This window comes from Emydura macquarii, unplaced genomic scaffold, assembly GCF_026122565.2.
Source record: "Emydura macquarii macquarii isolate MOO-44397 ecotype Brisbane River unplaced genomic scaffold, CSIRO-AGI_Emac_v2 contig_2676, whole genome shotgun sequence".
NCBI lineage: Eukaryota > Metazoa > Chordata > Testudines > Chelidae > Emydura > Emydura macquarii.
This window is the reverse complement of record NW_027132813.1, coordinates 11,332,670-11,360,310: the sequence shown is the minus strand read 5'-3', so window position 1 is coordinate 11,360,310 and position 27,641 is coordinate 11,332,670. Positions and strand designations below refer to the sequence as shown.

At 43.4% G+C, this 27,641-nt stretch overlaps 1 protein-coding gene and 1 long non-coding RNA gene across 3 annotated transcripts in view; both read left to right on the top strand.

Annotated features, from left to right (window-relative positions):
- Positions 1–3,554: 3,554 nt before the first annotated feature.
- CNIH3 (cornichon family AMPA receptor auxiliary protein 3) overlaps positions 3,555–27,641 on the top strand; it is a 70,107-nt gene continuing 46,020 nt past the window's right edge. For both annotated transcript variants that reach the window (XM_067565395.1, XM_067565394.1), the window contains exon 1: positions 3,555–3,867. In XM_067565395.1, coding sequence (XP_067421496.1) covers positions 3,787–3,867 — 81 coding nt within the window. In that variant the 5' untranslated portion in view covers positions 3,555–3,786. The remainder of the gene's footprint in view (positions 3,868–27,641) is intronic.
- On the top strand, positions 15,568–18,379 carry LOC137164497 (uncharacterized). Its single transcript, XR_010923055.1, has 3 exons — positions 15,568–15,622; positions 17,738–17,827; positions 18,056–18,379. It is a non-coding gene; the product is annotated as an uncharacterized lncRNA (long non-coding RNA).

The following is a 27,641-nucleotide window of genomic DNA, read 5'->3' as shown; positions in this document are numbered from 1 at the left end:
ACAGGGTAGGAAGTAGCCCAGGGGCCTGAGGAGTGTAAGAGGGGGAGCAACAGAGTCACTGTCAGCGTGTTTCGGGTGAAGCCCCACTGATATGGTGACCAAGAACCCTGACACTGACAGGGCCCTCAGAGGAGCAGGGCAGGCCTGAGCTCCCCTACCCTGGGTGCCACACCCCCCAATGGGCTGTTAGGCCACACAGTCCTGACGAAGGGGCTGCTCAGGCGTCTGGCCATTAGGCCGCACTGCCCCGATGAAGGGGTTGCGTTACTAACTCTGCCCATTCCACCACGCCGTCTGGATGGGGGGGGAGGGGGCGCGTCATTGATTCTAGCCGTTAGGAACGCCGTCCTGACAAGGAGGCCTCTTTACTGACTCCAGCTATTAGGTCACGTGACTCTGATTACAGGGCCACTCTGCCAGCTTGGACCGTTCTGCTGCCAGCCTGGAAGAGGATCGCATGGAGTAGGCATAAACCCACGGCCTTTTCCCTTCCTCCACTGCATACATGACCCGACGCCCACGCCATGGCATAGCAGCCTCGCGACATGCCCCAAGCATATAGTTAGCATACAAATAATGTTGATGATGATAATTAATTTGACAATATACTAAAACATACTGTATGGAACAGTCCTGCAGTAATAGGGAGATAGCCTGAATGAGATATAATGTCTTGTATAGCTCTTTATCACAATAATATATGTATTTGCAGAATTGCTTCAGAACAAAATGTTTTCCCTAGGCTTTCCATGAGGCATCAACTGTTCTTTAATCAGTACTAAAGTGGATGATAAATATTCAGGTGTTGGAGGAACCATGACACAATACAAAGTATGCAATTTCTTTTTTTAAAACAAAGACATATTGTTCTGCAATCTATTTACAGCCTCTGTTCAAAAATGTGCTGTTATTAATAAACTCATTCATTTCTAAAGACTATGCTACATTTCTAGGAGAAATGGCTTTCAGATACAAAAGGATAAAAAGGTCAAAGGATTTCAATGCATTTACTGCAACCCAGCATAACTGTAAAGCCCATTATCATTTGTAGAGACTTGCCCTACTTAATGAAATCATCAAATCACAAGTACTTTACTGAGGCCTTGTATGATAAAACATTGCGTCTAGCTAGCCACTTACGACTTGTTTATTAATGACTGGCCTTGGCACTGGATTCAAGTCAGTACTGTTCCCATGAGTCAAAAGTATACATTAGTTAAAAATAAAACCTCATTTGAAGAAGAAAGGAAATTATATATCTGTATATGCTTGACAGAGAAGGAAGTCTCTATTTGGCTTGGTGTTAATGGCTTTGCACTGTGGATGTATTTGGCTTCTGCTAGGTGTCCATGGGCAAACTGTTAAACAGCTTTGTCCCTCAGATTCCCTTTCAGTAAATGGATGGATGGAGTGTTAGGAGCAGTAATTCTTTCATGTCTTGTAAAGTACTTTGGATTTATATAGCACCTTCCATCTGTGCATTTCAAAATACTGTTAAAACAAACCCTTGTCAGAGGTTCCAGGGTATCTTCTCCTGAAAAGGTTTTGAAAATATCTGCCATTTTGTATAAACTGATGGATTCCAAAGTGGGTAGAAATGCTTATGAAGCACCTTTGACAGATAAGAAATAGCCATGGCAGGGATGGCTTAGTAGTACCCAAAGAGAGGGATAAATGCCATCAGAGGCAGATAAATCTCCCTCTTCTTGAACATAGTCTTAAATTTTCATAAGGTTCAGAGAAGCAAGGATTGGGCCAGATAGATACAGTGTATTACCCTGATCCCAAAAGATGGCTAGGTAGTTAGCAGATAAGAAGTACACTGCCAGATGGTGGCAGTTATAAAGTTTTCTTCTTACATTAATTATTTATTAAAGAAAATATTCTGTCTAGCTATACAATGTAGCTAGAGATGGAACTCTTTCCCAATAGCTGCATGGCAGCCTACCACCCCCTCCTCATTTAAATAGCTCCTAAAACCTATTTGTTATCTTGTCTTCAAGAAGCGTGTTCTCTCTGTCTCTGTCAAAAACCTATTTGCCAGAAGTGAGTAATTCGGTGATCTTCTTAATGTTACTTCATACCATCGCCCTTCTTGTTTATTAACCTTACTCCCTATATTGAGCTAGGTCCCAGACCAGCTCTGGCTGCTGTGTTCCACCCCTTATAAAAAAGCCCATTCTGAGTTAGCCTATCGGTTAATTCAAGCTCAGATCCTGGTTCAGATTTGGAAACACTGCAAAGTGTTTGAAGCTTAGCGTTAATGGAATATGTGGGGGGGCCCATCTCCGCAAGCGATACCCCTCCTCCTAGAAAAAATGTAGACTGCAAATACTTATGCACGTGCATTTATTTAGGATTGGAACCTTTACTGTGATCAACATAGGCATGTTCTTGCATTAAATTATTCACATCAGAAATACTCTGTCAGGATGCAAAGGTGACAGAAAATACTGATTTATTAGACAGATGAATCCCCAGCCTTCCATCATGTAAAATGCTTCGTGCTATATTATTTTTATGATCATCACTGGATTTCTTATCCCTTTTTATTTCAGGATCATCTTTTCAAAGCTTCCTCTTAAGTGGGGGGGGGGAACCCCTTGTTTTGGGGAATCATTTTAAAGCACTGTTTAAAATGCCTCCTGTTGGGGCCGGTGGATTTTGCTGTGTGAGTTTCAGCGAGACATTTCAAACCTCACTCATGGGTTGGTGCTACTAACAGTCCTCATTCAGATTGCCACAGCCTGAGCTCGCCCTGCAGCGAAGAGACACGCGGGGCGGGGTGGGGTAGAGGAGCCCCAGCGCACGGGGAGGATCAGCATCCTGCTGGACGCACGTGGTTTCCTGGGGCTGTATGGAGCCTCCAGAGATCTGCACGGGGTGCAAGGGATGCTTGTGGCCATGCTGAGAGCCCAGGTGCCCGCTCAGCGCGTGCTGCTGCGGGGGGCGGCGGGGAGGAGAGAAGGGAGGAGATCCCAGGACTCTTCCCGCATCTCCTCCTCCTCACCCAGCGGCAGGTGGAGGAGGGCTTCATTCAAAGCTGGCGCTGCGGACTGAGCGCGGGGACTCAGCGCGGGGGGTCCTGCCTGCGCCCCTCGTCTGGGTTTATAAGGGCACAGGCCAGCGGCGGTGCCACCGAGCCGGAGCGGGAGAGGGGGCAGAGAGAAAAGCTGAGGAGCGGGAGGAGAGGGCAGCGCCGGGGGCATCGCTCGCAGTCCGGATCCGGGGAGAGCAGAGGGACGGAGCCCAGAGCATCCACCCGGATCGGGCGCTTCTTCTCCCATCTCCTCCGCTTCCCCCACGGACCGAGTCCGTGCGCTGGGGTCCCCCGGCTGAGCTGCTGTTGCGGGTCTCCTGGCCGCTCCGGGACTCTCCGGCTCTGGGGGTCCAGTCCAGCCTGTGGCGCCGCTGAGCTCCTCCTGGCTGTGCCCCGGAGCAGCGGAGGGCGGGAGGGGGTGAGGGGAAATCTCCTCTCCGGTCTTTTTTCCCGGGCTCTGATCACCTCTCTCCCAAGCCGGGGCTTTGCCTGTGTTTAGCAGGGCGGACAGGCTCCCCTCTCTGCTGCTGCGTCGGGGGCGAGAATCTCTCCGATCTCTGTTTTGGGGGCGTTGGGGTGTCCCCGGCAGTGGAGTTTTGGTGGTCTCCCCTCCGAGGTGTTTTTAAGGGAGGGAAGAATCCCCCTCTTGAATTTCCGGGGCTGTCTCCTCTCTGGCGCTGGGGATCGACTCCCGTCCTCTCGACCTGATTTCGGGGTGTCAGTGTGGCGGCGGGTCTCCCCTCACCATGGCCTTCACTTTCGCTGCCTTTTGCTACATGCTGTCCCTGGTGCTGTGCGCTGCCCTCATCTTCTTCGCCATCTGGCATGTGAGTATCCAACACACCCTCCCTCCCTTCATCTCCCCCCCCCCCCCCGCCTGTAGCCCCCAAAATCTCGAATAGAAGTAGCCCCCTCCACCAGATCTTCCCCTTCCAGGACAGGGAGGTCAGAGACTCCCAAGATCCCGGCCCAGCTCAGATCCACAGAGCCCCAGTCACCCGGTGATTAATCAAGTAGCTATAACAACTAAAGGCTGGGAAATGTCAGCATCCGTTGTGGGTGCGTTTAGGAAGGATTCCAGACAAAAAGAAAGAAGCAACAGAGACGCGCTGGGGGGGGCGAGAACGAGAAAGGAGGCGTGTGAATTAAGTGTCGAGGGATAAGTGGGACCTTTTGACTGATGAAAATGCTCCCACACCTGGCCGTCGTTGTCCTAAGCGCTGCTGGAAGTTCTGAGGCCAAATTCTCAGTACACATGGCCAGACTTAGCCATCAGCAGCTGGAAGAGTTACAGATTCAGGAAACAGGCAGCAGGGTGGGCGATGGCGGCGTGTACTTTGCGGAGCAGGAAAGTTAAATCCCTAGGCTTGTCTACTTACAGCTGCGGCGCTGTAAGTGTAAACCTGCTCTTAATTGTACAGGGATAAATAGGAGCCTCTGGCTGAAGATAATGGTACCTAGTCTGGCCTGCAACAAATCTGGGAGATGAGCGGAGACAGAGCAAGTCCTTTGTCTGACGAGGAGTAAAAGTGAGGGGCTGACCACTTGTTACATGTACTTTTTGCTGGCATAGGCTGCGAACCTTTGTTTCTTGTCCTAATTCCATCTCGGCTAGAGAGGCAACCTCAGGATAAAGCTGACTGTATATTTGGGATTTTATAAAACAAGCTTTATGAACCAAAGACCAACGAAAATATCCTCGGGATTTGTTTAAAGTTACAATAGAAAGTCTTTGAAAGGCATGCCTCCCTGAATGCTGGCCTGATCCTGTAAAGTGCTGAACACTCTTCACGCCCATTGATGTTTATGGAAAGCGAGGGCGCTCAACACCTGCGTGTCAGACTTGGGCCCATTGATCATGCTAATACATGAGAACTGGGAAGTAAAGTCCCAGTCATTTTCATTGTCCCGGATCAGAGGAATGGGGGCAAAGGGAAACATAAATAGTGAAGAGTAAATTCGATTGTTTCCATTGTTTCCAGTTTTAATAATCTAACGCGTCACTAGTTACATAGATGAGGAACTCTCTGTTAAAATGTGATTTTTATTTAACCTGAGGTTGCTCCTTTCTCCCACAGTCTTTAATTCTCAGACAGTTATGGATATGGTGTTCTTCATTTCCTGTCCTGACTGCTCAGCGGTGTGATGTTAAAGGGGGCGGGAGTTAGAAGGTACATTTCAGGAGGGTGCATTTCAGTGATGGGAGACATTATCTCTCTATATAATTTGCAAATCAATTTAAAATTGTACATGTTTTAGAATCGTTTGGGATGAAGGTGTGCTATATAAATAATAATTAATAATTTCCTTAATGACATAAAAAGACCTACACCGGGACCAGATAGGTTAAAGCAAGATAACCCGGAAAAGGGAGAGAGCACCATACAGGACTTATGGAACAAATGTCTGATGGAGCAAGATAGAGGGACTTGGCTGACTAAAAGCAAAGGAAATTTAGGATTTATTAATGAAACATAGGAAAGATAGAGCTGCTAATTTAGGTCTGCTTAAGCATTTCAGGAGTATTAAGTGACAAGATAAACACTTCTATATAGTGAAACGGTTTTTAAACCTTATCATTCTAAGCTAATAAGGGTTCAGTAACCAAGTTTCTATGTGTTAATGCAATTGTAAAAGTTTTGTGATAGATAGGTACTTTCTCTATAAAGACATATAGAACCTGCAGCCATTGGCCCAAATTGTTCTGATGAACTGGTGTAAATTAGTGGAATCAGGTTTCACTAGTGTAATAGAACTGAAGTTGATCCAGTCTCTTCTTGTAGAATGGAATAACAGAAGATTAAATACCACAATGAAATATGTTTAGTCTTTTATTCTAAATATTTCAGTGCAGAAACCTTCCCACCCTTTCCCCAGAATCTGTCTTTGGATCTTATATATTTATAAGGGAGAAATGATGTATTCCAAATGGATTCTTAAATTCACAATGGAGGATCTTTTTAAACATTAAGATGCCGTGATTGCAAATCTCCCACTGAACTGTACTAAACTGAAGACTGACCCAATACCCAAATACTCAATAACTTTTGAAAGGGGTTGGGTGATTCCAAAACTGAACCTGAATCTGAATTTTGGAATTATTTTAAAGAGCCAGAACAAAATCCCATATTCAGACTTTGTGGTGTTCAGAGACGGATCTGAATTTTGAGACTTCAGCCAGTTTCTAGAATGAATCAATAGTGGTTCAGATTAAAATTAAAGTTCTCATTTTCATCCTGTACTTCATGCTAAAAAAGTCAAACTGGACTAATGGTTTGTGTAATTATTATTAGTATTATTGTAATGCCTAGGAACTGTGAAACCAAACTAAAAACAAAGACTGACAATTGTTTTATTTAAAATTTTTGTTTACTTCCATAGTGCTTTTTTTCTGAGAAGTTAAAAGTCTTTAGAAACATAAATACTTGCAGGATTCTGATGAGGGAGATCTAATAAAGGTATATAGGTATATATAAAATCTAGATGCAATGTAGAATTCTGAAACTCTGTTAACTGTCTGGAAGGGTCAATATTATCTTTCCTACTGAAAGGCTGAGTGCACTGTCCTTGCATCCCTCCCAATGTCTGCTGGCATGGGAAGAACCCTCTAGTTAGAGGACTCACGGATTAAAAAAAAAATCCTGTGCACAGTTTATGCTAGTGATACTGTTGCTATCAGTACTGGAATTTCCCTGATGGTGAAAAAGTGGTAGAGAAGTACTGAAAATTCATACTGTCAATGCACCCCATAATATGAAGACTTAAATCCAGGTCTCGATGGCATGGTAATGCCTTTACACCAAATCATCACACCTCTCAGAATTATTTTTATTTGGAATAGCACAGTACTAAAGGCATTCTGGATTAAGGACACTCTGTCCTTCTCTTATGGAAAAGTACTAGAGAATGTGGAAAAGAATGATGACTTCTCTATAGGTTTCTTTTAATCATTTAATAGAATTTAATAGAAAATTGTATTCCTGCTATAAGATGGTTAAAATATCTTATAGAAAGGTTAGCATTTTCTGTGAAATTTTACTGATGTTTAAAGTAAGTTTACAGACCCCTAGTGGCTTAGTCCTTTTCAAATTCTATATGTCTTTTTCATAAGGTTGACCTAACAAGGTCCTTAATTATTTCCATGAGTTTTTTCAAGATCTCGTATAGGGCTAGATTGTGATACACTTGCTTACGTTTTGTTGTACCTTACTCCTGAATAGTTACTTTGAATTCAGTGGGACTTCACATGGACTAAGATACAGGGTATGGCAATTTGGCCCACGGTAATAAATGTCAGATGTAACAACAATTACAAAAATAATTCTAAATGTTAAAATATGACAATCTGGTATGTCTACATTGACTCTTTATGGGTATGTCCAGTTAGCTCAATTGTGTTAACATGATTGAAAAATCCTATTAAGATGCAGGCTATCATATATGAAGCCATGTTAGTTTTCTGTGTTGTAGTCAGGTGGGAGCCTGGCTTCATATGTGTTGCCTGCATTTTAATGGGGCTTTTCAGTCATGTTAACCTAATTTGATTGAGATAAGAGAATTCTTTTTACTACAGAGAATTCTTTCTTGGATGTCTGGCTGGTGAGTCTTGTCCACATGTTCAGGGTTTAGCTGATCACCATATTTGGGGTCGGGAAGGAATTCTACCCCCAGGGCAGATTGGCAGAGGCCCTGGGGTTTTTTCACCTTCCTCTGTAGAATGGGGCATGGGTCACTTGCTGGTGGATTCTCTGTACCCCAAAGTCTTTAAACCACGATTTGAGGACTCCAGTAACTGAGGGCTGGTTCACACTGACCGTGCGATTCAACGGCAGTTGACGGGAGTTACGTAAACTACACAGGGTAGTTTGCGTAACTGACGTCGACTGCTCAGTTTACCTTCTGCGTGCTGTTCGCACTGCGCTGAGCCAACGGGAACAGCGTTCCCATCAGCTCAGCACTACGCTACTCGAGGGGGTGGACTTACTCAGTCGACTTCCTGATCGATAGAGCAGGTCTGACTGACTGCTCAATCGATCCTGAAAGATCGATCTGACGGCTGCGATTTTGCCGCCGTCAGTGTAAACATAGCCCGAGTATAGGTTAGGGGGTCTATTACAGGACTGGGTGGGTGAGGTTCTGTGGCCTGTGTTGTGCAGGAGGTCAGACTAGATGATCATATTGGTCCCTTTTGACCTTAACGTCTATGATTCTATAACTCAACTGAAAAACTCACCTTTTGCCCATCAAGGTATACTCTATGGGACTGTAAGACACTGCAAAAATGTAGCAAGCTAGAATATATCCCGCTATTTTGAATTACTAGGTGAAACAGCCTATGTATGTAGATATTTGGTCAAATTCTTCTCTCAGCTGCACTCCTGCAACTCAGTTGACTTCAGTAGAGTGCCTGGTATAATGAGAGCAGAATTTGATCCTTTCTCTATATAATTCTGTAGATTTATCTGACTTTTTTATTAACCGAAGAATAGAACAAGATCATCATCTTCATTAAAGATCAAAGATGACTCTGTCTGACTCTTCCTCTCAGCTCTCATTGCTAGTCCTTTTAAGCAGCTTTCCAACTGTCCAAATCGGGTTTCTCTTTGTCTTTATACTACTACCCTCAACTAAAATTCCACTGGCAGGTTAACATTTATCTAAGCTATGTTAAGTCCTTTTGAGTTCCCAACAGGAATTGAGGGTCCACATTCATCCCTGGTGTAATGTCACTGATTTCAGTGACGTTACACCTGAATTGAATGTGACCCAAGATGTCTAAATTGATGTGTATTCCTAGCCACTTCAAATACAACTCTCTTATACAAAGGCCTAGAGCCTTGACACTCGCTTCAGATTACCTGTAAACATTGTATTTGAACATCCATAAGTGAGGCCATCCCCTTTCAAATATTTTAAGATGAAAGAGTCCATGCTTATGCTTTCAGGTTTGTCACATTAAAGGCTGTTATCACTGGAGAACAAGGCTGAAGTAAAATGTCTGATTTTTTAAATAGTACGACTTAGTAACAATTCATAAATATGTAGTACTGTACTATTATTAAAATGAATTCATCGTATACAATTTACCATATCTCCGAGCTCACACCACCATGTTTATTTGGAGTTAATGGCGTGTGTCCTGGGAATGCCTAATCGTATTTAGCGCTCATTAGTCCGTAAAACTATACTAAGAATACAAGTTTAATGGACAAGACTCATTTCATAATATGGAATATATATGTATAGAGCTAGTAGCATTCACTCAATGCTTGCATAAAGAATAACACACAAATCACCTAAACGTATTGGGTATTTTTCTACAACCTTAGGTCCAAACAAGTCTCAGACTCCATTGGCCCAGTTCTCTGGCATAGCAAAAGTAACAATCTTTGAAATCAATGGGAGTTACTTGTATCCTGGAGCAGGAGAATAAGATCCCAGAACATGACAACCGACATTCCTTCCCTTATATTTAATGTAATATTTATTTAAGAGGGAGGAAGGAGAGGGGGAAAACATTAATCCTTAAAAATTATGTTCGTATATTTCTGAGCCTGAAAAACCACAAATATAAATTTGCAGTTATATTTGCGATTTATTACCCCTCCTCCCCCTGTTGCACCTCGACATTGTGGGGGCAGTGATTAATCCTACATACCTTGGCACAGTGATATGGGTTAAAGTTGGCATTTCAATTTTAACTGAAGATAAGGAGTGATAACAGCAAGGAGGTATGACTCAGGAATCCTGTATTCTGTGCCTAGCTCTGCTACTGACTCAATCTGTGATTCTTGGGCACATCATTTATATCTTTCGGTGCCTCAGTTTCCTAGCTTTAAAATGTGAATAAGCATACTAAATTCTCATGGGTGCTTCATGTGGTCTTGGTCAATTTATTTCTCCAAAATGCTTTGAGATCTTTCAATGAAAGGTGCTGTATACATATAATTTTGTTGTTATTAATAACTCTGTATTTTCTTGCTGATATAGATTTAACTTTATTGGAACTCAATTTTTAATAGTTTATGCTGGGATTTTCAAAGGCATCTGAGAGAGGTACTCAGTTCTCATTGAATTCAATGGGTATTAGACATTTAATTTTTGTCAATTTGCATAAGATTAATTTTGGAGATGGATTAAAAGAACATAAGGGGATGTATTAAAATTCTATGCTGATAGGGAAGTCAGTAGTTAATTGCAGATAATCAATGTACTTTAGTAACAGGCCATATATGGGCAAGTCAATATTTTTCACACATAATGCCTCACCTATTTCCTTAGCCATGGAGGCTAGGTATCTTATCTGGACACTGACAAAGTGATTTGTGAGCTAGCTTAGCCCTGAACCTCTCCTGTGTAGAGGTTGCCAGTCATCTTGATTCGAATGATTTGCAATGTGTTCAACTGTGCGTTGGAATGAAAGTAATTTCCTTAAGGGCTTGAGGTTAGCCTTGAATTTACCTCCAATTATACATGCTCAGTTCCATCCCTTAATGATTGATTAATTTGTTTGAGTAATCTTTGTAATCTGAATAATCTGAGATTCTTTGGAGTTAAGGTAAGGGCAGGTCAAGGTTGAGGCACATACACACAAAACACTGCCTGTTTTGTACCTGTTTGTTGAAGATTTTTCTTCTCCTCCCCCTCAGTGGCTGAGCCCATTGCTCCCTGCAGATTTCCTAACCTCTCCAGTTTAAGAAATGAGACTGAGATTGAAAACTGAATGCCACCTTCTCTCATGGCTCTGTAGAGGCAGAGCACCACCAGGCTGGGCTGACCATAATGCATTTTAATAGTCAGCTAATAACCACCTCTGTAAAAGTTTGTCATATTAATGCTGACTTAAGCAGCCACAACAGTATCAGTATATTAGCCAAATGAATTTTTTATCTTGAAAAAAGGAATAGATTTCAATTTGTTTACTTTGTCTCATTTAAATTAATAAATCATCTGAAGGATTTATGCTTTGTTGCAAAATTAAAAATAGAAAAATGGTTTAATGGATCCAGAAAAAAGCCAATATGTACTGTATGTTTGAATAGTGCACATCGAGATTATTCTGGGGTGAGATTCTAAATTGTGAGTGGGTAACCATCTTGAGTTCACAAATAGCTCCAGATGCTTCACAAGTCACAGCCACTTCATTATCAATGGGCCATGAATTATTCTGTGGAGTCTCATGTGCATTTTTATTAGAGTCAGAGAGAACTGTTCTAATGTAATTTGAACACTGGCCAACACTGTATCTGAACTTACGTTGGGTTTGTAGGAAAAGCTCTTTATTACTCTTTATTCACTTTAGTTGGTTAGTATTTTTTTTTAAAAAGCACAAGCAATGTGCTTATTATTACAGTGTTTCCTAATAAGCAGGGCAATACACCTGCCATGTTTATTGTGCCATTAACACACCTCTCAGATGGGTTGAGAGGAATGAAGTTATAGGCACCTGTTATATAAATTTGTATTTTCAACCACACAACGTATATGTTAATCCACCCCTAAAATGTCTTAATTCAATTATAAAATGGACACCTTGTTTTACAGTTGATTTTTTTCCTAAATGTAAGAGATCTTTTTATCAAATATGTTACCAGTAAAGGAGGAAGTTTGCACTGCCATTGTCATGCCTATTCAATGGATAAAGAATATTTATCCTATAAGGAGCATGAGAGTCAGTGGAGAATCTTGATCCTTGACCTGTGGATATTGGGACATCCACAAGGATGGCCAACTCCTTGGCCCCTCTTTCTTCCCCACCTTCTTTGACAGCACATCTCACTTATGAATAATATTGCCAGTGACAATCAGCACTGTCTCCCTCTTTTCCAGACTGACCTTCAGCCAGGTCATTCTCATTCAAGTCTCTATCTTGGCTAGATACTAGGAAAGCAAGGAAGCTGTGCTGTCCAGATTTGTGGGAAAGAGGATATAGGTTGTACATCAACAGGATTAGAGCTAATCTGGAATTTTTTGACTAATGGGGAGAGAGAAAAAGAGGACATCACCCATGATTCACCTGATTCAGATCAGGGACCTGAAACTGAGTCTCCCACATCCCAGGTGAGTGCCCTAACCACTAGCTTATTCTGGGGTGGGCCTTTCTCAGTCTCTCTGGTTGGAGCTGTTCTACTTTGTATTAATAATTAAATATTCAGTGGGCCAAAGAGATTGATTCTATAGACTAGTGGTTGTGGCCCACACCTCAGATGTGAAAGAGTCAGCTTAAAGTCTTTGCTCTGAAGCAGGCAGGGCAAGGACTTGAGCTTGTATCTACTACTTACCAGATGAGTTCCACCAGGCTGCAGAGTCTCACTTCTTGTGAAAAATTTCAAAAGTTCTTGTGAAAATTTCATCCCAGTGGGGAATGGGAAAATGTTTGTAATCTTAAAAATTACTGACAGCATTGTAGCCTGAAATATCTTGCAGTCTTTTCTGATGGCTTACAGGAAGAGTGACAGAATCCAACTTTAGGATCTTTGTAAGAGAAAATCTTTGGGGTGAGCGAGGAGCTGTCAACATCAACCTTTGAGTCAACACAGGAAAGAATAGAGCCACCAAACAATAACCTCCTCCAGCCCTGGCAGTTGATATTTCAGTAATTACATGCTACACGTAGTCATAGTGAAACTAAAAATGTACGAGCTTTCTCTTTCCTTCCTTGTGTCCTGTCTCATGTATTTAAATGACCACAAAGGCAGTTGCTAATTTAGCACTCTTACAATATTGTTACCCAGACAATAGTTCCATTTTATTATTTTATGATTTACAGTGCCGTTTAATAGAAGAACTCTTATCAATTATATCCATATAGTTCATTCCTGCTTCATATAGTGCATTTAAAATGATTTTATACTGTTAGAAGTGAAGAACACTATAAACTTCCTCTGCTTTGTGCTTTGATGTTTCACATTTGGATTTTCTATGCACACACTGAGACAATGGGCAACAAGGAGGCTCCTTTGTTCTTGTGAAAGCAGCATAAGAAGCATAAAAAGACCAGCATCTCCTTCTTTTGCCTTAATCCTTTGTAATTTTGTATTCACTTCTTTTGATGTGGCAATTGGGCGTTCTTTAAGGGTTAATTACTAGCAGCAGCAAACACAGAATACAGTAGTCATCCCACTGATAGAAGTTACATGATATCCCTGTTTCATTGTTGGGAATTTAATGATTTTTATGGGATAGGCAAATTGTGGATAGTTATGAGTCAGTGTTATCACTGGATAGGCTGGTAGCCAGGATTCCTCAATTCTGTTCCAAACTCCCCCATTGATTCTACTCTGTCAGCCTGGGCAAGTCACTTAATCTCTATGTGCCTCAATTTCCCCTCTTGTATAATGAAAATAATACTTACTTACCTCACATGGGGATATGATGCTTTCTGAATAATTTGCAGCATTGCCAATCCCAAGCATTCAAACATAATGACTCAGGCCCCCAAAATCATAACTGGGCGATGGGATGGATCACGTGAAGATTACCTATTCTGTTCATTCCTTCTGAAGCACCTGGCATTGGCCACTGTTGGAAGACAGGGTACTGGGCTAGATGGACCATTGGTCTGACCAAGAATGGCCAATATTATGTTATGTTCTTATGATTAAAAACATTTTAAAAAAAAGTTGGGGTTGTTATTTGCCTTCTGGTTTTTGAGATTTTAGGTTGCTCGCTGATCACATTTTCAAGATTTACTCTGCAACTAGAAGGGCTAGAAACTTACTTAAAAACATAGAAAAAAGAAAGAAAGCTGAGATTCTCACCTAATCCCTTGAATACAGGAACTGGAGCTTTAAGAAAAACACCATATATTGTGAGACTTGTGACAACTCAGGAAGAAATGGAGACAATAAGCAATACTGAGTATGTACAGTCCTTTTTATTCTTTGATGACAGATACTATGTAAATGTCAAGTGTTATTTAGTCCAGCTATTTAGAGGCAGTAAAGTTCAATTTCCTATAAATGTAAATGCCAACCATCTTCATGCTGTGAGTCACTCTTTAAGTGTTTGAATGTTTAAAGTCAATGTTCTTGTTATTATGTTATCAAGTTAAGAGTACTGGCTAAGTAGTGTAGGTTCATAGCTAATGTCACTGTGCATGATATTTTTTCCTTCCTTTAATAACATTTTAAATAGAATGTATTGCTCACAGATTGACAGCCCAGGAGACTAAAGCCCTTTTGTACATCCCCAGGATGAGTAGATATAGGCAGAAATGGTGAAAGTTCTACCGAGATCATTTGTCTACATGTGTTTCAACATCAATCTGCCTTAATATTACTCAAATATTACAACATATCATCAGCAGTGCCCTTTCTGTTTGGAGATAAGTTCAAGGTTAACCTCACTACTTAACCTAGACCATATTTTTTTATTACACAAATGTGTTTCATGAGAACATAAGTGAGTCGAGGGATAGAACAAGAAGATGGTTTTAAGACCAGCATACTTGCCACTTCTTTGATTATCTTAGCTTCACTTTCCTGCTTTACCACCTAATCCCCTTTTTCTTATTTATGTCTACACTTTGATCGTCCTCGTCCCATAACCACAGGTGGAACTGCTGGAGAAAACATGTCTTTTCCCTTCCTTGGTGATGTCCACACCCAATTCTGTCTGCCCTGTGAGTAGGGAGGAAAAATGGAAAGATTCTGGCTCTTTTCCCTGAAATACCCCTTTGCTGCTCCTCATCTCTTAATACCCCTGGAGTAAACCATTCTGTATCCCTGACCCTAGCTCCTGCTGGAGTCATTTGGCTCCTGCTGGGCTGCAGATGGCAAAGCCTGCAGGGGGAGGAGAAAGCACAGATGCTGCAGCTTCCTTCTGGTACAACAGGTTCCTTTCCTCCACCTTGGGAGGACTACAAAGCACCAGAAATTTAAGTAGAGGGTAGGGAAGAGAGCACCTGGGCAGGAGGGAATCTGGGGATAGAGGGAGTGTGGAGGGGTGAATCTGGGAAGAAGGATGTGAGGAATGTGACAGGGTGACATCCCACTCCTGTCTTCTGCTCAGTCTATACAGACTCAGAGACCTTCAGCGGTCAAGCACCCCAGTGCAGTTTATTTTCATTTGCTCTTCCCATCACCTTACTGAGCCATACCCCATAATTATTTACACTTTCAGTTTCTCCTCAATTCTCTGCCAAGGAGAGGAAAAGGAAAAAAATCTCTCTAATCAGTGATCCTTCCCAGTTCTGGTTCTGCTAGCTTGTCTCTCCCCCCCTGCACTTTCATCCTGTGCCTTCTAACACTCACTATGTTAATGGACCAATTTGCTCATTAGTCCTCCTGCAACCCATTCTAATCCACTAATTAGGCTCCATCATGTCCACCCTGCCAGGGAAGAGGGGGAAGGGAGATAAATTGGTGTTTAAGTGACCAGAGTACTGATTCAGCTATTGGTTCCCAGCACTCTGTGACAAGGAGATAAGGGGTGGGGGAGGGAGTGAGAGCGGAGGCGGAGGATAAGGATAAGGATAAGGATAAGGATAAGGATAAGGATAAGGATAGGGATAGGGATAGGGATAGGGATAGTAAGCACAAAAATTCTTGGTGTTGGGGATAGTAATGGAAGAGGAGAAAGGTGGGAAAGAGGAGGCTGCATGAATCTGGAAGGCGATGTTGAATATATGTGTATTCTTGTGGGGGAAACTGTATAATGAGTCCTGTGTGGTTAGGGTGGGCAAGCCTGTATGTATGTGTGAATGGATGTGTTGGGGAGGCAGTTCAGAGGTGTGAGTGGATTCTGGGGGGCCTTCATGTGCTTGTGTATTTGCTGGAATTTGGTGGAAGGCAGTAGTGCATGAGTGTGAAAGTGGGCATTGGAGCACAAGACAGGAAAAGAGTAGGGAGAGATGGAGGAAGAGAACTCAGCACGAGAAAGCGAGGAAGGGATGTGTGGGAGGAGAAAGAACAATTTTTACAATGTAGAAATAATATTGAGGGGATAATAGACAGGAAAGAAAGAGAAGGAAGAGAAAAGATGAATACAAGGGAGACAGTCACTTTTAAAGTGTTCACTTAATAGAAAATATAAATGCCAAAACAGCATAATCAGTAACAAAATATAGGAAGCTTTTTAAAAAAAAATATGGATGGGATAAAATGGGCTGTGAGGATGAGATTGGAAACTTGCTAAAGGTCAGCCCTGACTGGCTGTCTTGCCTCTCATGATTTTTGTCTTTCTTATGCCAAACAAAATTCCTTCTCCTGGTCTATCTCCTCCCACCCTTCTTCACCTGCAGATATTTTCTCTGGTTGCACCTAGGCTGGTAACTTATTCCATCTGTTTATTACCCTTTGCTTTAAGTTATTCCGCAGAAGGTTCCCATTTACTCAGAGCTGTGGGATTATTATGTCTCTTAGCTTTTGAACCTTTGATGGATATAGAAAATGCTCAGTTTCTGTTGTGACAGGGTTAGACCTGATGGCTACAGGAGAATAGTAGAGAGGGTCTATATTAGCCCCAGAATGAACAAATCCCTGTTCCCTGGGTGATCCAGCTGGGGCTACTCTGGGGCAATTAGGCCAATTAGGCCAGCTGAGGCCAATCAAGGATCTTGCCCCAGTAGTTAAAAGCCTCCCTGTCTGCCTGACAGGGGCAGCTGGAAGGGTATTAAGAGTAGGCTAGGCTAGGCTAGGCTAGGCTAGGCTAGGCTAGGCTAGGCTAGGCTAGGCTAGAGAACTTGGAGTAACCACTGCCACATATTACAACCCCAAAGGTACCAGAGACGAGAGGAGGGGTACCTGTCTGGCTATGGCCAGGGACCCAAGGCACAGCCCTGAGGGAGAACCCCTCCCCACCCAGTTCCAGGAAGCAGACGGCGAGCAGTGGGGCCAAAGAGAGGCGACCCAGGGAAGGGAGTAAGTCACAGACTGGGCAGTTTGAAGACTACTCCACACAGGGTCCCTGGGTCGGGGCCTGGGGCAGAGGGCGGGCCCGGGCCCCCCCCCTGCTCCCACCCAGGCTCGCCATAGTTGTAGCCAAAGAGGGCACAGTACCCACGAGAGGGCTAAACTAGCCGCCCGCACCACACTGTCTAAGAATGTAGCTCAGGAAGAAAAGAAAATTATCTTGAATGTGGAGAGAAAACAAGAGCAGAACATTTCCTTTCACAACTATAGATGGCCAGAATTAATCTGGGAATCACATGGCTGATGAACTCTTGAAATATGCACACTTTTTGGAAAATTCCCTTTTTGTTAGAGATGGATCATTTTGAACAAGAAAACCAGAAAACTGGAGAAGCCTGACTTCCACTGAAATCAGGTCCACACAGTGCCCATTTGGTGCTGCCAGCAGAGGAAGTCCTCCACTGCTGCTTACACATATCATAGCCATCAGCTTGCTAGAGGGTTGCACATCTCATTGCTTATGTAAGATGAGCTGTTAGCCCAGCCAGGCCCTTGCCACCAGTTCCGGCCAGCCTTGCGGCAATGCCTACATTTGTATGTAATACATTAAATAACGCACACAGCTCAGCCTACATAAGCAACACAGTATGTAGCTCTCTAGTAATAAACCTGTGATGCACAGGTATGTGGGTAATAAATTTCAGTTGTTTATTTCCTGGCTGTAGTCTCCTGATCTGGGCTTGGGGTTTAAAACAAGGAGCATTAGGAGGCAATGCAGCTCCCCCTCTTATACTATCTTGGATAAACAGCAATTTTCTACAGTTTCCTTTCCTCCTTGGCTCAGGTGGGAAGAGCTCCCCCTTCTCATTCAAGCTAATGGAACCACTGCCTGGGTGATGGTCAGAAAGTTTAACACTGCTGCCATATGACAGAGGTCAGTATTTTTTGATGCCAGTGGCTACTATTAGATGTCTGTGCTGCAAAGTTGAAATCCAAATTTTCTCAGAATTTGAGGTTGCTGGTATCTGGGTTTCTGGTATGGTCCATTACAGGAATTAGGGCCAGCTGCAAAGTTTGGATGTGGATTTGAACTTCCCATAGTTTAAGTGTTTTGGGGTCTGGGTATTTGGTTCAGACCCATCTTTATTTATGGTCTTTCTAGGCAAGGAGGAGAGAAGAGAAACTGGTTGGAGGAGTCATCGTTGAATAACACAAGAACAAGGTCCCAGTTCACTGAGCATGAGACAGTCACTGAGTATTCATTCCAGTGTCTTTTGCGGCATTCAAACATCAGAGTAAATGATTTCAAAAATAATAAATCATGGCTTTCCTGATGTGTGATGTCTGTGTTGTCACTTTCTCGATCAATAAAGTATTGCATTGGGTTTTCTGGGTATAGTTAATAGCTGCCTGTGAACCATTTAAGAAAAGTTAAGTTGCACCAGGGAGGTGTTTGAATCATTGTGTAATGTGACTTTCTACAACAAACTATTGGCTTCCCTGTGTAACTGCATGTAGTAATAGGAGGGTTCTTTTTAAAAAAAAAAAAAAAAAAAAGGAAGAACTGTGACAACAATATGATGAAGTCCGTCCAGTAAAGAAAAACCTGACAGTCTGAGTCTCAGAAATTCTTCCTCAACTTGAGATTTGTTTTGAAATGTATTCTGACTGCAGATCCAGTGAGTAAAATCATCAGCCTCTTTAGGAACAGGCTCCATACAACTTCATTTGCAATGTCTCTTCCATATAGCTTTCTTGTTTTCATCTCCATAATGAAAGCCAGTTTATCAGTGCACAGCTGATTTCTCCAGCTGAATTTCACTTGGTGCTGTGTGAAAATCCATAAGGGAGTTTAAAGCTGTAGTGGAGGCACAGAGATTTTTTTTAACCTCTCTGTATAGATTTGGTGAATCTGCTGGATCCTCTTTCTCTCCCTCTCTAGAAGAGAAGATTGAAATCCTCCAATTTTGACAGCCATCTGGGTAAACAAGGAACATATTTCAGTAGCTGGGTCTGAGGAGGTGGTATGTATACATCAATCCCGTATCTGCCAGTGAAACCTCCTCTTTTAATTGCCATTGGATAAGATGGTTTTTAAAAAGGCCTTTTCTCAGCAAAAATCTGTTAATTGTTGCTTGTCAAGTCAGCCATCTGGGAACATCATGTTCTCAAACATCTTACGATGCTGGAAAGCTCCCAGTGGCTTGGTCGCAACCAATAATAACAAGTGAATGCAGATTTCTTTAACTTCCAAAATGTGATTGCTTTTCCAAGGCATTGCCTACAATGTTACAATAATAATAATTCATAACTTAAATTGAGATAGCAGCTTTTATCTTGAAGGACCCTATCTTGAAGGATACTATCGCATTCCTTCAAATAAACACCCTTATACATTTCCATGACTTGAGTTATCATGACAGAGTTCTTTATTCTCAGACTAACAGATGGGTTCTTTTAAGTAACTGCCACTTAATTATCCTTAGGAGTTTGCACTGTACTTGTCCATTTGTTTGGAAATCTGACTTGCTACTGAAATGGAAAGGCTGCTTGCCACTCTTGTATATCCTTATGGTCATGTCTACATGGGGAAATTTACCACCATAACAATACCATTGTAGTTATACTGGTATAACTTCCAATGTAGACACACTTCTTCCAGAATATAGAATGGTGTATTTTCCCGAGTAGACTAGCTGTTAGAATAATATTTTCAGGATCAAGATTGAGCCTGTATTGTGGGTATGTGTCTTTAAATTGTCATACTGTAATACCATGTAAATGACATAGTAGGTTAGCTTAAATCACTGGGAAAGTAAAATGAGATTTTCATGCCTGTTGAGTTAGCTAAAATATTAGTTAGCGCCTAAGAGGCTAAAATCATGTTTGACAGTTGGACTAAAGCTGATACTCTTCTTTCCTTAGCACAATCAAACCTAGAATTTAATTTCAAGTAAAAGATTAAGAACAGGTAGTTGATTGTAATTTGGTGCAACTCACATTGGAGCTAACAGAAATTGTGCCTGCTTACATCAGGGCTGAATATGGCCTTCAGTCCAGAAAGATGCTTTTAAGTTGTGGCAGATGCATTAGGAAGTTAAAATCAGATGGCACAATAAAGTGTGGTACAATTATTGATGTGAAATCTGACAAAAATAGTTTAAAACCACCCGGGGGTGGGAAATTGCTATTTGCAGTCTTAATCCAAAAGGCATTGCCCAAAGTAGACAACTAGTTTTACAGAGACAACAAAACATACCAGCTCTGGGGGTTTCACTTAATATATTTTGTTTTAATCCATTACTATTAGCTTCTTCTGCAGTGTAATATTCTGCAGGCACTACTAAGCTTTAGGTTAGACATTCTTATTCTTCTAACATTTCTGCTTTTCTGTGTACTCCCAGGCTTATTCTCTTGCCCTCTCCCCCCAATAATCGATAGGTTACAGCATTTTGCCCCCCATTATTATTCCATGAGTCACTTCTACTCAACACCAATGACTCTGCCAAGAATGATCTTGAACGGATCACTGCGGACTATGTGGCTCTGGGAAAAGAGATAAAGGAGTTCGAAGCGCAAGTGGTGTTCTCATCCATCCTCCCTGTTCAGGGAAAAGGCCCAGGTAGGGACCGTCGCATTGCAAAAGTAAATGCGTGGTTACGCAGGTGGTGTCGAAGAGAGGGCTTTGGATTCTTCGATCATGGGATGTTGTTCCAGGAATAAGGATTACTAGGAAGAGACGGGATTCATCTAACTAAGACAGGGAAGAGTATCTTCGCAGACAGGCTGGCTAACCTAGTGAGGAGGGCTTTAAACTAGTTTCGACGGGGGACGGGGACCTAAGCCCGAAGGTAAGTGGGGAAGAGGGACGCCACAAGGAAGCAGAAGGAGGAGGGTGCAGCAGGGGATGCCTCCCGATTCATACTGTGAAAGAAGGCCAATCGGCTACTTATCTCAGGTGCCTGTACACAAATGAAAGAAACCTGGGAAAAAGCAGGAGGAACTGGAAGTCCTGGCACAGTCAAGAAACTACGACATGATTGGAATAACTGAGACTTGGTGGAATAACTCTCATGATTGGAGCACTGTCATGGATGGGTATAAACTGTTCAGGAAGGACAGGCAGGGGCGAAAGGGTGGAGGAGTTGCACTGTATGTAAGAGAGAACTATGACTGCTCTGAGCTCCAGTATGAAACTGGAGATAAGTCAGTTGAGTGTCTCTGGGTTAAGCTTAGAAGCAAGAACAATAAGGGTGATGTCGTGGTAGGTGTCTGTTACAGACCACCAGACCAGGAGGATGAGGTAGATGAGTCTTTCTTTACTCAACTGGGGAAAGTTTCCAGTTCACAGGACCTGATTCTCATGGGAGACTTCAATCACCCTGACATCTGCTGGAAGAGCAATACAGCAGAGCACAAACAATCCAGGAAGTTTTTGGAGAGTGTCGCAGACAATTTCCTAGTGCAAGTGCTGGAGCAACCAACTAGGGGCCGTGCTTCTCTTGACCTACTGCTCACAAACAGGGAAGATTTGGTAGGGGAAGTAGAAGTGGGTGGCAACCTAGGCAGCAGTGACCATGAAATGGTTGAGTTCAGGATCCTGACAAAAGGAAGAAAGGAGAACAGCAGGATACGGACCAAGGACTTCAGAAAAGCGGACTTTGGCTCCCTCAGGGAACTGATGGGCAGGATTCCCTGGGAGGCTAATATGAGGGGGAAAGGAACCCAAGAGAGCTGGCTGTATTTTAAAGAGACCTTATTGAGGGCACAGGAGGAAACCATCCCGATGTGCAGAAAGAATAGCAAATATGGTAGGCGTCCAGCTTGGCTTAACAAAGATGTCCTTGGTGAACTTAATCGCAAAAAAGAAGCTTACAAGAAGTGGAAGCTTGGTCAGATGACTAGGGAGGATTATAAAAACACTGCTCGAACATGCAGGAATGAAATCAGGAAGGCCAAAGCGCAATTAGAGTTGCAGCTAGCAAGGGACGTGAAGGGGAACAAGAAGGGTTTCTACAGGCATGTTGCCAACAAGAGGAAGATTAGGGAAAGTGTGGGCCCCTTAGAGAATGAGGGAGGCAACCTAGTGACGGAGGATGTGGAGAAAGCTGAGGTACTCAATGCCTTTTTTGCCTCTGTCTTCACAGACAAGGTCAGCTCCCAGACTACTGTACTGGGTGGTACAGAATGGGAAGGAGGCGAACATCCCGCAGTGCTGAAGAAACAGGTCCAAGACTATTTAGAAGGATTAGACATACACAAGTCCATGGAGCCAGATGCAATGCACCCGAGGGTGCTGAGGGAGTTGGCTGAGGTGATTTCAGAGCCATTGGCTATTATTTTTGAAAGCTCGTGGCAACAGGGGGAGGTCCCTGATGACTGGAAAAAAGCAAATATAGTGCCCATCTTCAAAAACGGGAGGAAAGAGGATCCAGGGAACTACAGACCGGTCAGCCTCACTTCAATCCCTGGAAAAATCATGGAGCAGGTCCTTAAGGAATCCATTTTAAGGCACTTGGAAGAGAGGAGGGTGATCAGGAACAGTCAACACGGATTCACCAAGGGAAAGTCATGCCTGACCAACCTGATTGCTTTCTATGATGAGGTGACTGGCTCTGTGGATGTAGGGAAGGCGGTGGATGTGATATACCTTGACTTTAGCAAAGCTTTTGATACTGTCTCTCACAGTATTCTTATCATCAAGTTAATGAAGTATGGGTTGGATGAATGGACTATAACATGGATAGAGAACTGGCTAGAGCATAGGGCTCAATGAGTAGTGATCAATGGCAGTCTAGCTGGCAGCCGGTCACAAGCGGAGTTCCCCAGGGGTTGGTCCTGGGGCCGGTTTTGTTCAACATCTTTATTAATGATCTGGAGGATGGGGTAGATTGCACCCTCAGCAAGTTTGCGGACGACACTAAGCTGGGGAGAGTGGTAGATACCCTGCAAGGTAGGGATAGGATACAGAGTGACCTAAACAAACTGGAGGATTGGGCCAAAAGAAATCTAATGAGGTTCAACAAAGAAAAGTGCAGAGTCCTCCACTTAGGAAGGAAGAATCCCATGCACAGCTATAGACTGGGGACCGACGAGCTAGGCAGCAGCTCTGTAGAAAAGGACCTGGGGGTAACAGTGGATAAAAAGCTGGATATGAGTCAGCAGTGTGCCCTGGTTGTCAAGAAGGCTAATGGCATATTGGGCTGCATTAGTAGGAGCATTGCCAGCAGGTCGCGGGAAGTGATTATTCCCCTCTATTCGGCATTGGTGAGGCTGCATTTAGAATATTGTGTCCAGTTTGGGCTCCCCACTACAAAAAGGATGTGGACAAGTTGGAGAGAGTCCAGCGGAGGGCAACCAAAATGATTAGGGGGCTGGAGCACAGGACTTATGAGGAGAGGCTGAGGGAACTGGGCTTGTTTAGTCTGCAAAAGAGAAGAATGAGGGGGGATTTGATAGCAGCCTTTAACTACCTGAAAGGGGGTTCCAGGGAGGATGGGGCTAGGCTGTTCTCGGTGGTGGCAGATGACAGAACAAGGAGCAATGGTCTCAAGTTGCAGGGGGGAGGTGTAGGTTGGACATTAGGAAAAAGTTTTTCACTAGGAGGGTGGTGAAGCACTGGAATGGGTTACCTAGGGAGGTGGTGAAATCTCCATCTTTAGAAGTTTTTAAGCTGCGGCTTGACAAAGCCCTGGCTGGGATGATTTAGCTAAGGTTAGTCCTGCTTTGAGCAGGGGGTTGGACTAGATGACCTCCTGAGGTCCCTTCCAACTCTAATATTCTATGACTCTATTATTGTGAGCATCACAAATACATCACAGCTTCTCCTTGAGTATTTTCAAAGGAGATTACAAACCTGAAGCATAGGTAACAACAATGTCACTGAGGCTGCTGTGTTACAAGACATGGAGCGGAACAATTCCTGATTGCTGCAGGCTGTACTGCATCATCTGCAATCCATGGAACGCCGGTTCTGGTCCTGGGAAACAAGCACAGACTGGTGGGGACCGAATCGTTATGCAGTTGTGGGATAATGACCAGTGGCTGCAGAACTTTCATATGCAAAAGGCAACTTTCCTTGGACTTTGCACAAAGCTGTCCCTCTCCCTGAAGAACGTAAACACTCACTTGAGACAAGCTCAGTCTGTGGAAGCTGGCAACCCCCGACTGTTACCGCTGGGTTGGGAATCAGTTCGGAGTCAGTAAATCTACAGTGAGAGCTGCTGTGATTCAAGTGTGCAGGGCCATCAATAGACTTCTGCTATGAAGGGTAGTGACTTTGGAAAATGTGCAGGACATAGTGAACGGGTTTGCAGCAAGGGGGTTCCCAAACTGCGGGGGGGGGGGCCATTGATGGCACACACATCACTATCTTAGCACCTGACCACCTAGCAACAAGAATACATACACCGCAAGGGGTACTTTTCCATGGTACTGCAGGTGCTTGTGGATCACAGGGGTCGTTTTACCCACATCTATGTGGGGTGGTCTGGAAAGGTTCATGACGCACGCATATTTAGGAACTCGGGGCTGTTCTGTAATATGCAGGTGGGGACATTCTTCCCAGACCAAAAAATTAACATCAGTGATGTGGAAATGCCAATAGTGATCCTGGGGGATCCTGCTTACCCCTTGCTCCCTGGGCTAATGAAGCCATACACCAGGCACCTTAACAGCAACAAGGAGCATTTTAATAACAGGAAGCACTTGCAGAATGGTTCTGGAATGTGTGTTTGGGTGTTTAAAGGCCAGATGAAGAAGTCGTCTTACTAGGCTGGACATGAGTGAAAAGAACATCCCATCAGTTATATCTGCATGCTGTGTTCTTCATAATGTGTGTGAAATGAAGGGGGAAAGATTTCCCCAGGGGTGGGCTGTGGAGGCAGAAAGACTGGCCGCCAATTTTGAGCAGCCAGATGTCAGCAATCTGCACAGAGCTAACTGCAAAGCGCTTCGCCTTCGGGAAGCATTGAAAACCAGGTTCAGCAATGAGATGCAGTAATGATTTCTGTTTCTGTATGTTTTGTGCCTTTGCTTACCATCCCCCCTACCATCAATATCAGTTCCCTGCAAAGCCCTCCTCAAACAAGCTATGCATTAATAAAGAGACATGTATTGAAATGATGCAAACTTTTATTTATGAACATTCAAGTCGGTGGGGGCGGGTGGCAAGTGTTCATTCAGTCTCAAGGGGTAGCATGGTTGCTTGCAGGACAGCTGTCAGCATGGCTGCTGCTGCTTTCTGCTTGCCTCCACCAGGGTGAGTGCACCATGTACGGCAGCCTGGCCATTCTCCTCCGAGACTGCTTGGGGGTGGGGAAGAGGGAGGGCAGCAAAGCCATAAGTGGGAGAGTGTTCTGGCAGGGCTGCAGTGGGACTCTGTCCGGCCGCCACTCCTACTGAAGCGCCACAAGCCGCCTGAGCATGTCTGCCTGATCGCACATGATTCGCAGCATCTCCTGCGTGGTACTGCGATCATGCTCCTGCATCGCTCTTCGATTCTCCCTGTCCATGTTCTGGGACAAGGTCAGCTGCCACGCTCGGAGCTCTGCCTCAGTGGCTGCGGAGGTGTTCATGAGCTCGCCAAACATGTTGTCCCACAATTTTTTTCCTCTTTCTGATCTGTGATAGTCTTTCCACAGCAGTTCTAGAGGTGTGGGCCAAGGCCGAGGTGTCTAGAGAATGAAAAGAAATACACAACGTTGCCATTGTTAGCAGACCCAGGAACATACTCCCCTTGCGGCGCACAAGGGTAAGCCAGACCCGCATTCCATTCCAAACATCTCAGAAGGGTCGGCTTGCTGTGCCTTTACAGAGATGGTAAGCCAGGGGCACTTTACTCTGCTATAGAGAGGATTAATTATCTTTAAAAAGCTAATTTCAAATGCCTTGTATGAGAGGGATGACCGGGCGCCAAGGTTTAATTAAGATGACTGTTTTCTCACAAGGTGGCCACAGTGGATCTGAGGACAGAGCAGGTGTGTTAATAGTCTCATTATATACTTAAGCAAAATCATTTAAGTGACTCAGTAGGACAATAAAAAGGGGAATAGAGAAGTACAGGGTATCAGCTGTATACCTTGGGTACTTTAAACATGCGCCATCTTCCCTAGATTACCATGAGCGATATCAGTTCCTGAGGATAACGCATGAGGAAAGGGAAGATTTGCTGCATGCAGTGGGGCACCGGCCTGGCCCTTATGCCGCTATGCTATGTTTCACCATGATTCCAGCTCACTTCATTGCAGTGTGACGTAGCAAAGTATCCTACCAGGGAGGAAGAAACAAGGCTGCCTTCCCCGAAACCTTGTACAAAGGATAACAGATTACCTACATGAAAGTTTCCTTGAGATATCAACAGATGTTTCTCGGAGCATACCTCTGCACATAAATAATATGTTCTGGGAGTAACCCCCACTAAAGTCCATTAGAGATCAACGTAAGTGATGTTACGTCAACCTCCATCGCCAGTGTAGACCAGGCCTAACAAATTTCACATTGCTAATTGTACCTGGAATTTGACAAATCAGTGTCCAGTAGCCTTTTGACAACATTTGTTGTGTTAATCAATAACACATAACAGGAGTACCACTTGAAGGTTGCCATCTTGACTCAGTGTCACCTTTTGTGATCAACTGGTCTGAAATGAGCCCTATCTGAAGTAATTGGGCATAACCTTAGACAGAAGCTTGACTTTTAAAAATCATATCTGGAAAAGATATGTGAAAAGATAAAGATGAGGACTAGTCTTGTGTGAAAACTTGCAGGCACAACATGGGGTGCCAATGCACACATATTTTGAACAGCAACTCTAGCACTGGGATACTTGACCACTGAATATTATACACCAGTTAGGGTGGGCAGTTCACATACCAAATCTCTGGATGCACAGCTTAATGCCATGACAAGACTTATAACAGGAACATTAAAATCAACACCTGTTCAATGGTTGCCCACTCTGGCACATATACATTCCTCCCCCAAAATTTGGAGAGACCTTCAACCGTGAGTATAATCAAACCATGGCCAATGTGAATTTACCATCTACTGAGGATCTCCAGAACTTTCTGAAGGCACCTCTGAGATCTCGCAAGCCTTGTGGGGATCATGCTAAAGCTCTTAAAGCTCATTCAATCCTGAGGCACACTGGAAAGCATTCTGGGACAATACTAAGGTCCCAAACAAACACCCAATAACCAACCCAACAAAAGAACTTCCAGGCTTCGGCCTATCCTGGAAATAATGGTCTTCACTGAACCATTTCAGAACATTGCACACCAGATGCATCATCTTTTTTGGCCCTGAAAGAAGAGACGGGACACACAATGTGACTGTGAAGACCAGGTGCAAACTATGGACCATGTAAATCAGTGTCTACTTCAATTATTTGTCGCTGGCATCTCAGATTTGCACCCAGTCACTTCCAAAGCTATTCAGTGGCTCATTAATCTGAAGTTGGTTATTTGAAAGTTGTGAATCACCCCTCTTGCCAAACAAAAGAAGATTTATTATTACTATTGTTATTAACACAACCATGAATTAATTATTTTAAATATACTGCTCAGGAAAGTATTTAAATAAGGGGACAAAAGGAATGTCTTTGATCTCCTTTTCCCTTCCCACATTCCAGTTGGCTGCAGTGCTTTGGCTATTCATCAAAGCAAGCATTTCAGACATGCTTGTTTGGGGAGACTAGGAGTTACACAAGAGGATATTGCTGGAAACCAAGATTTTGCTCTTTTCTTTTT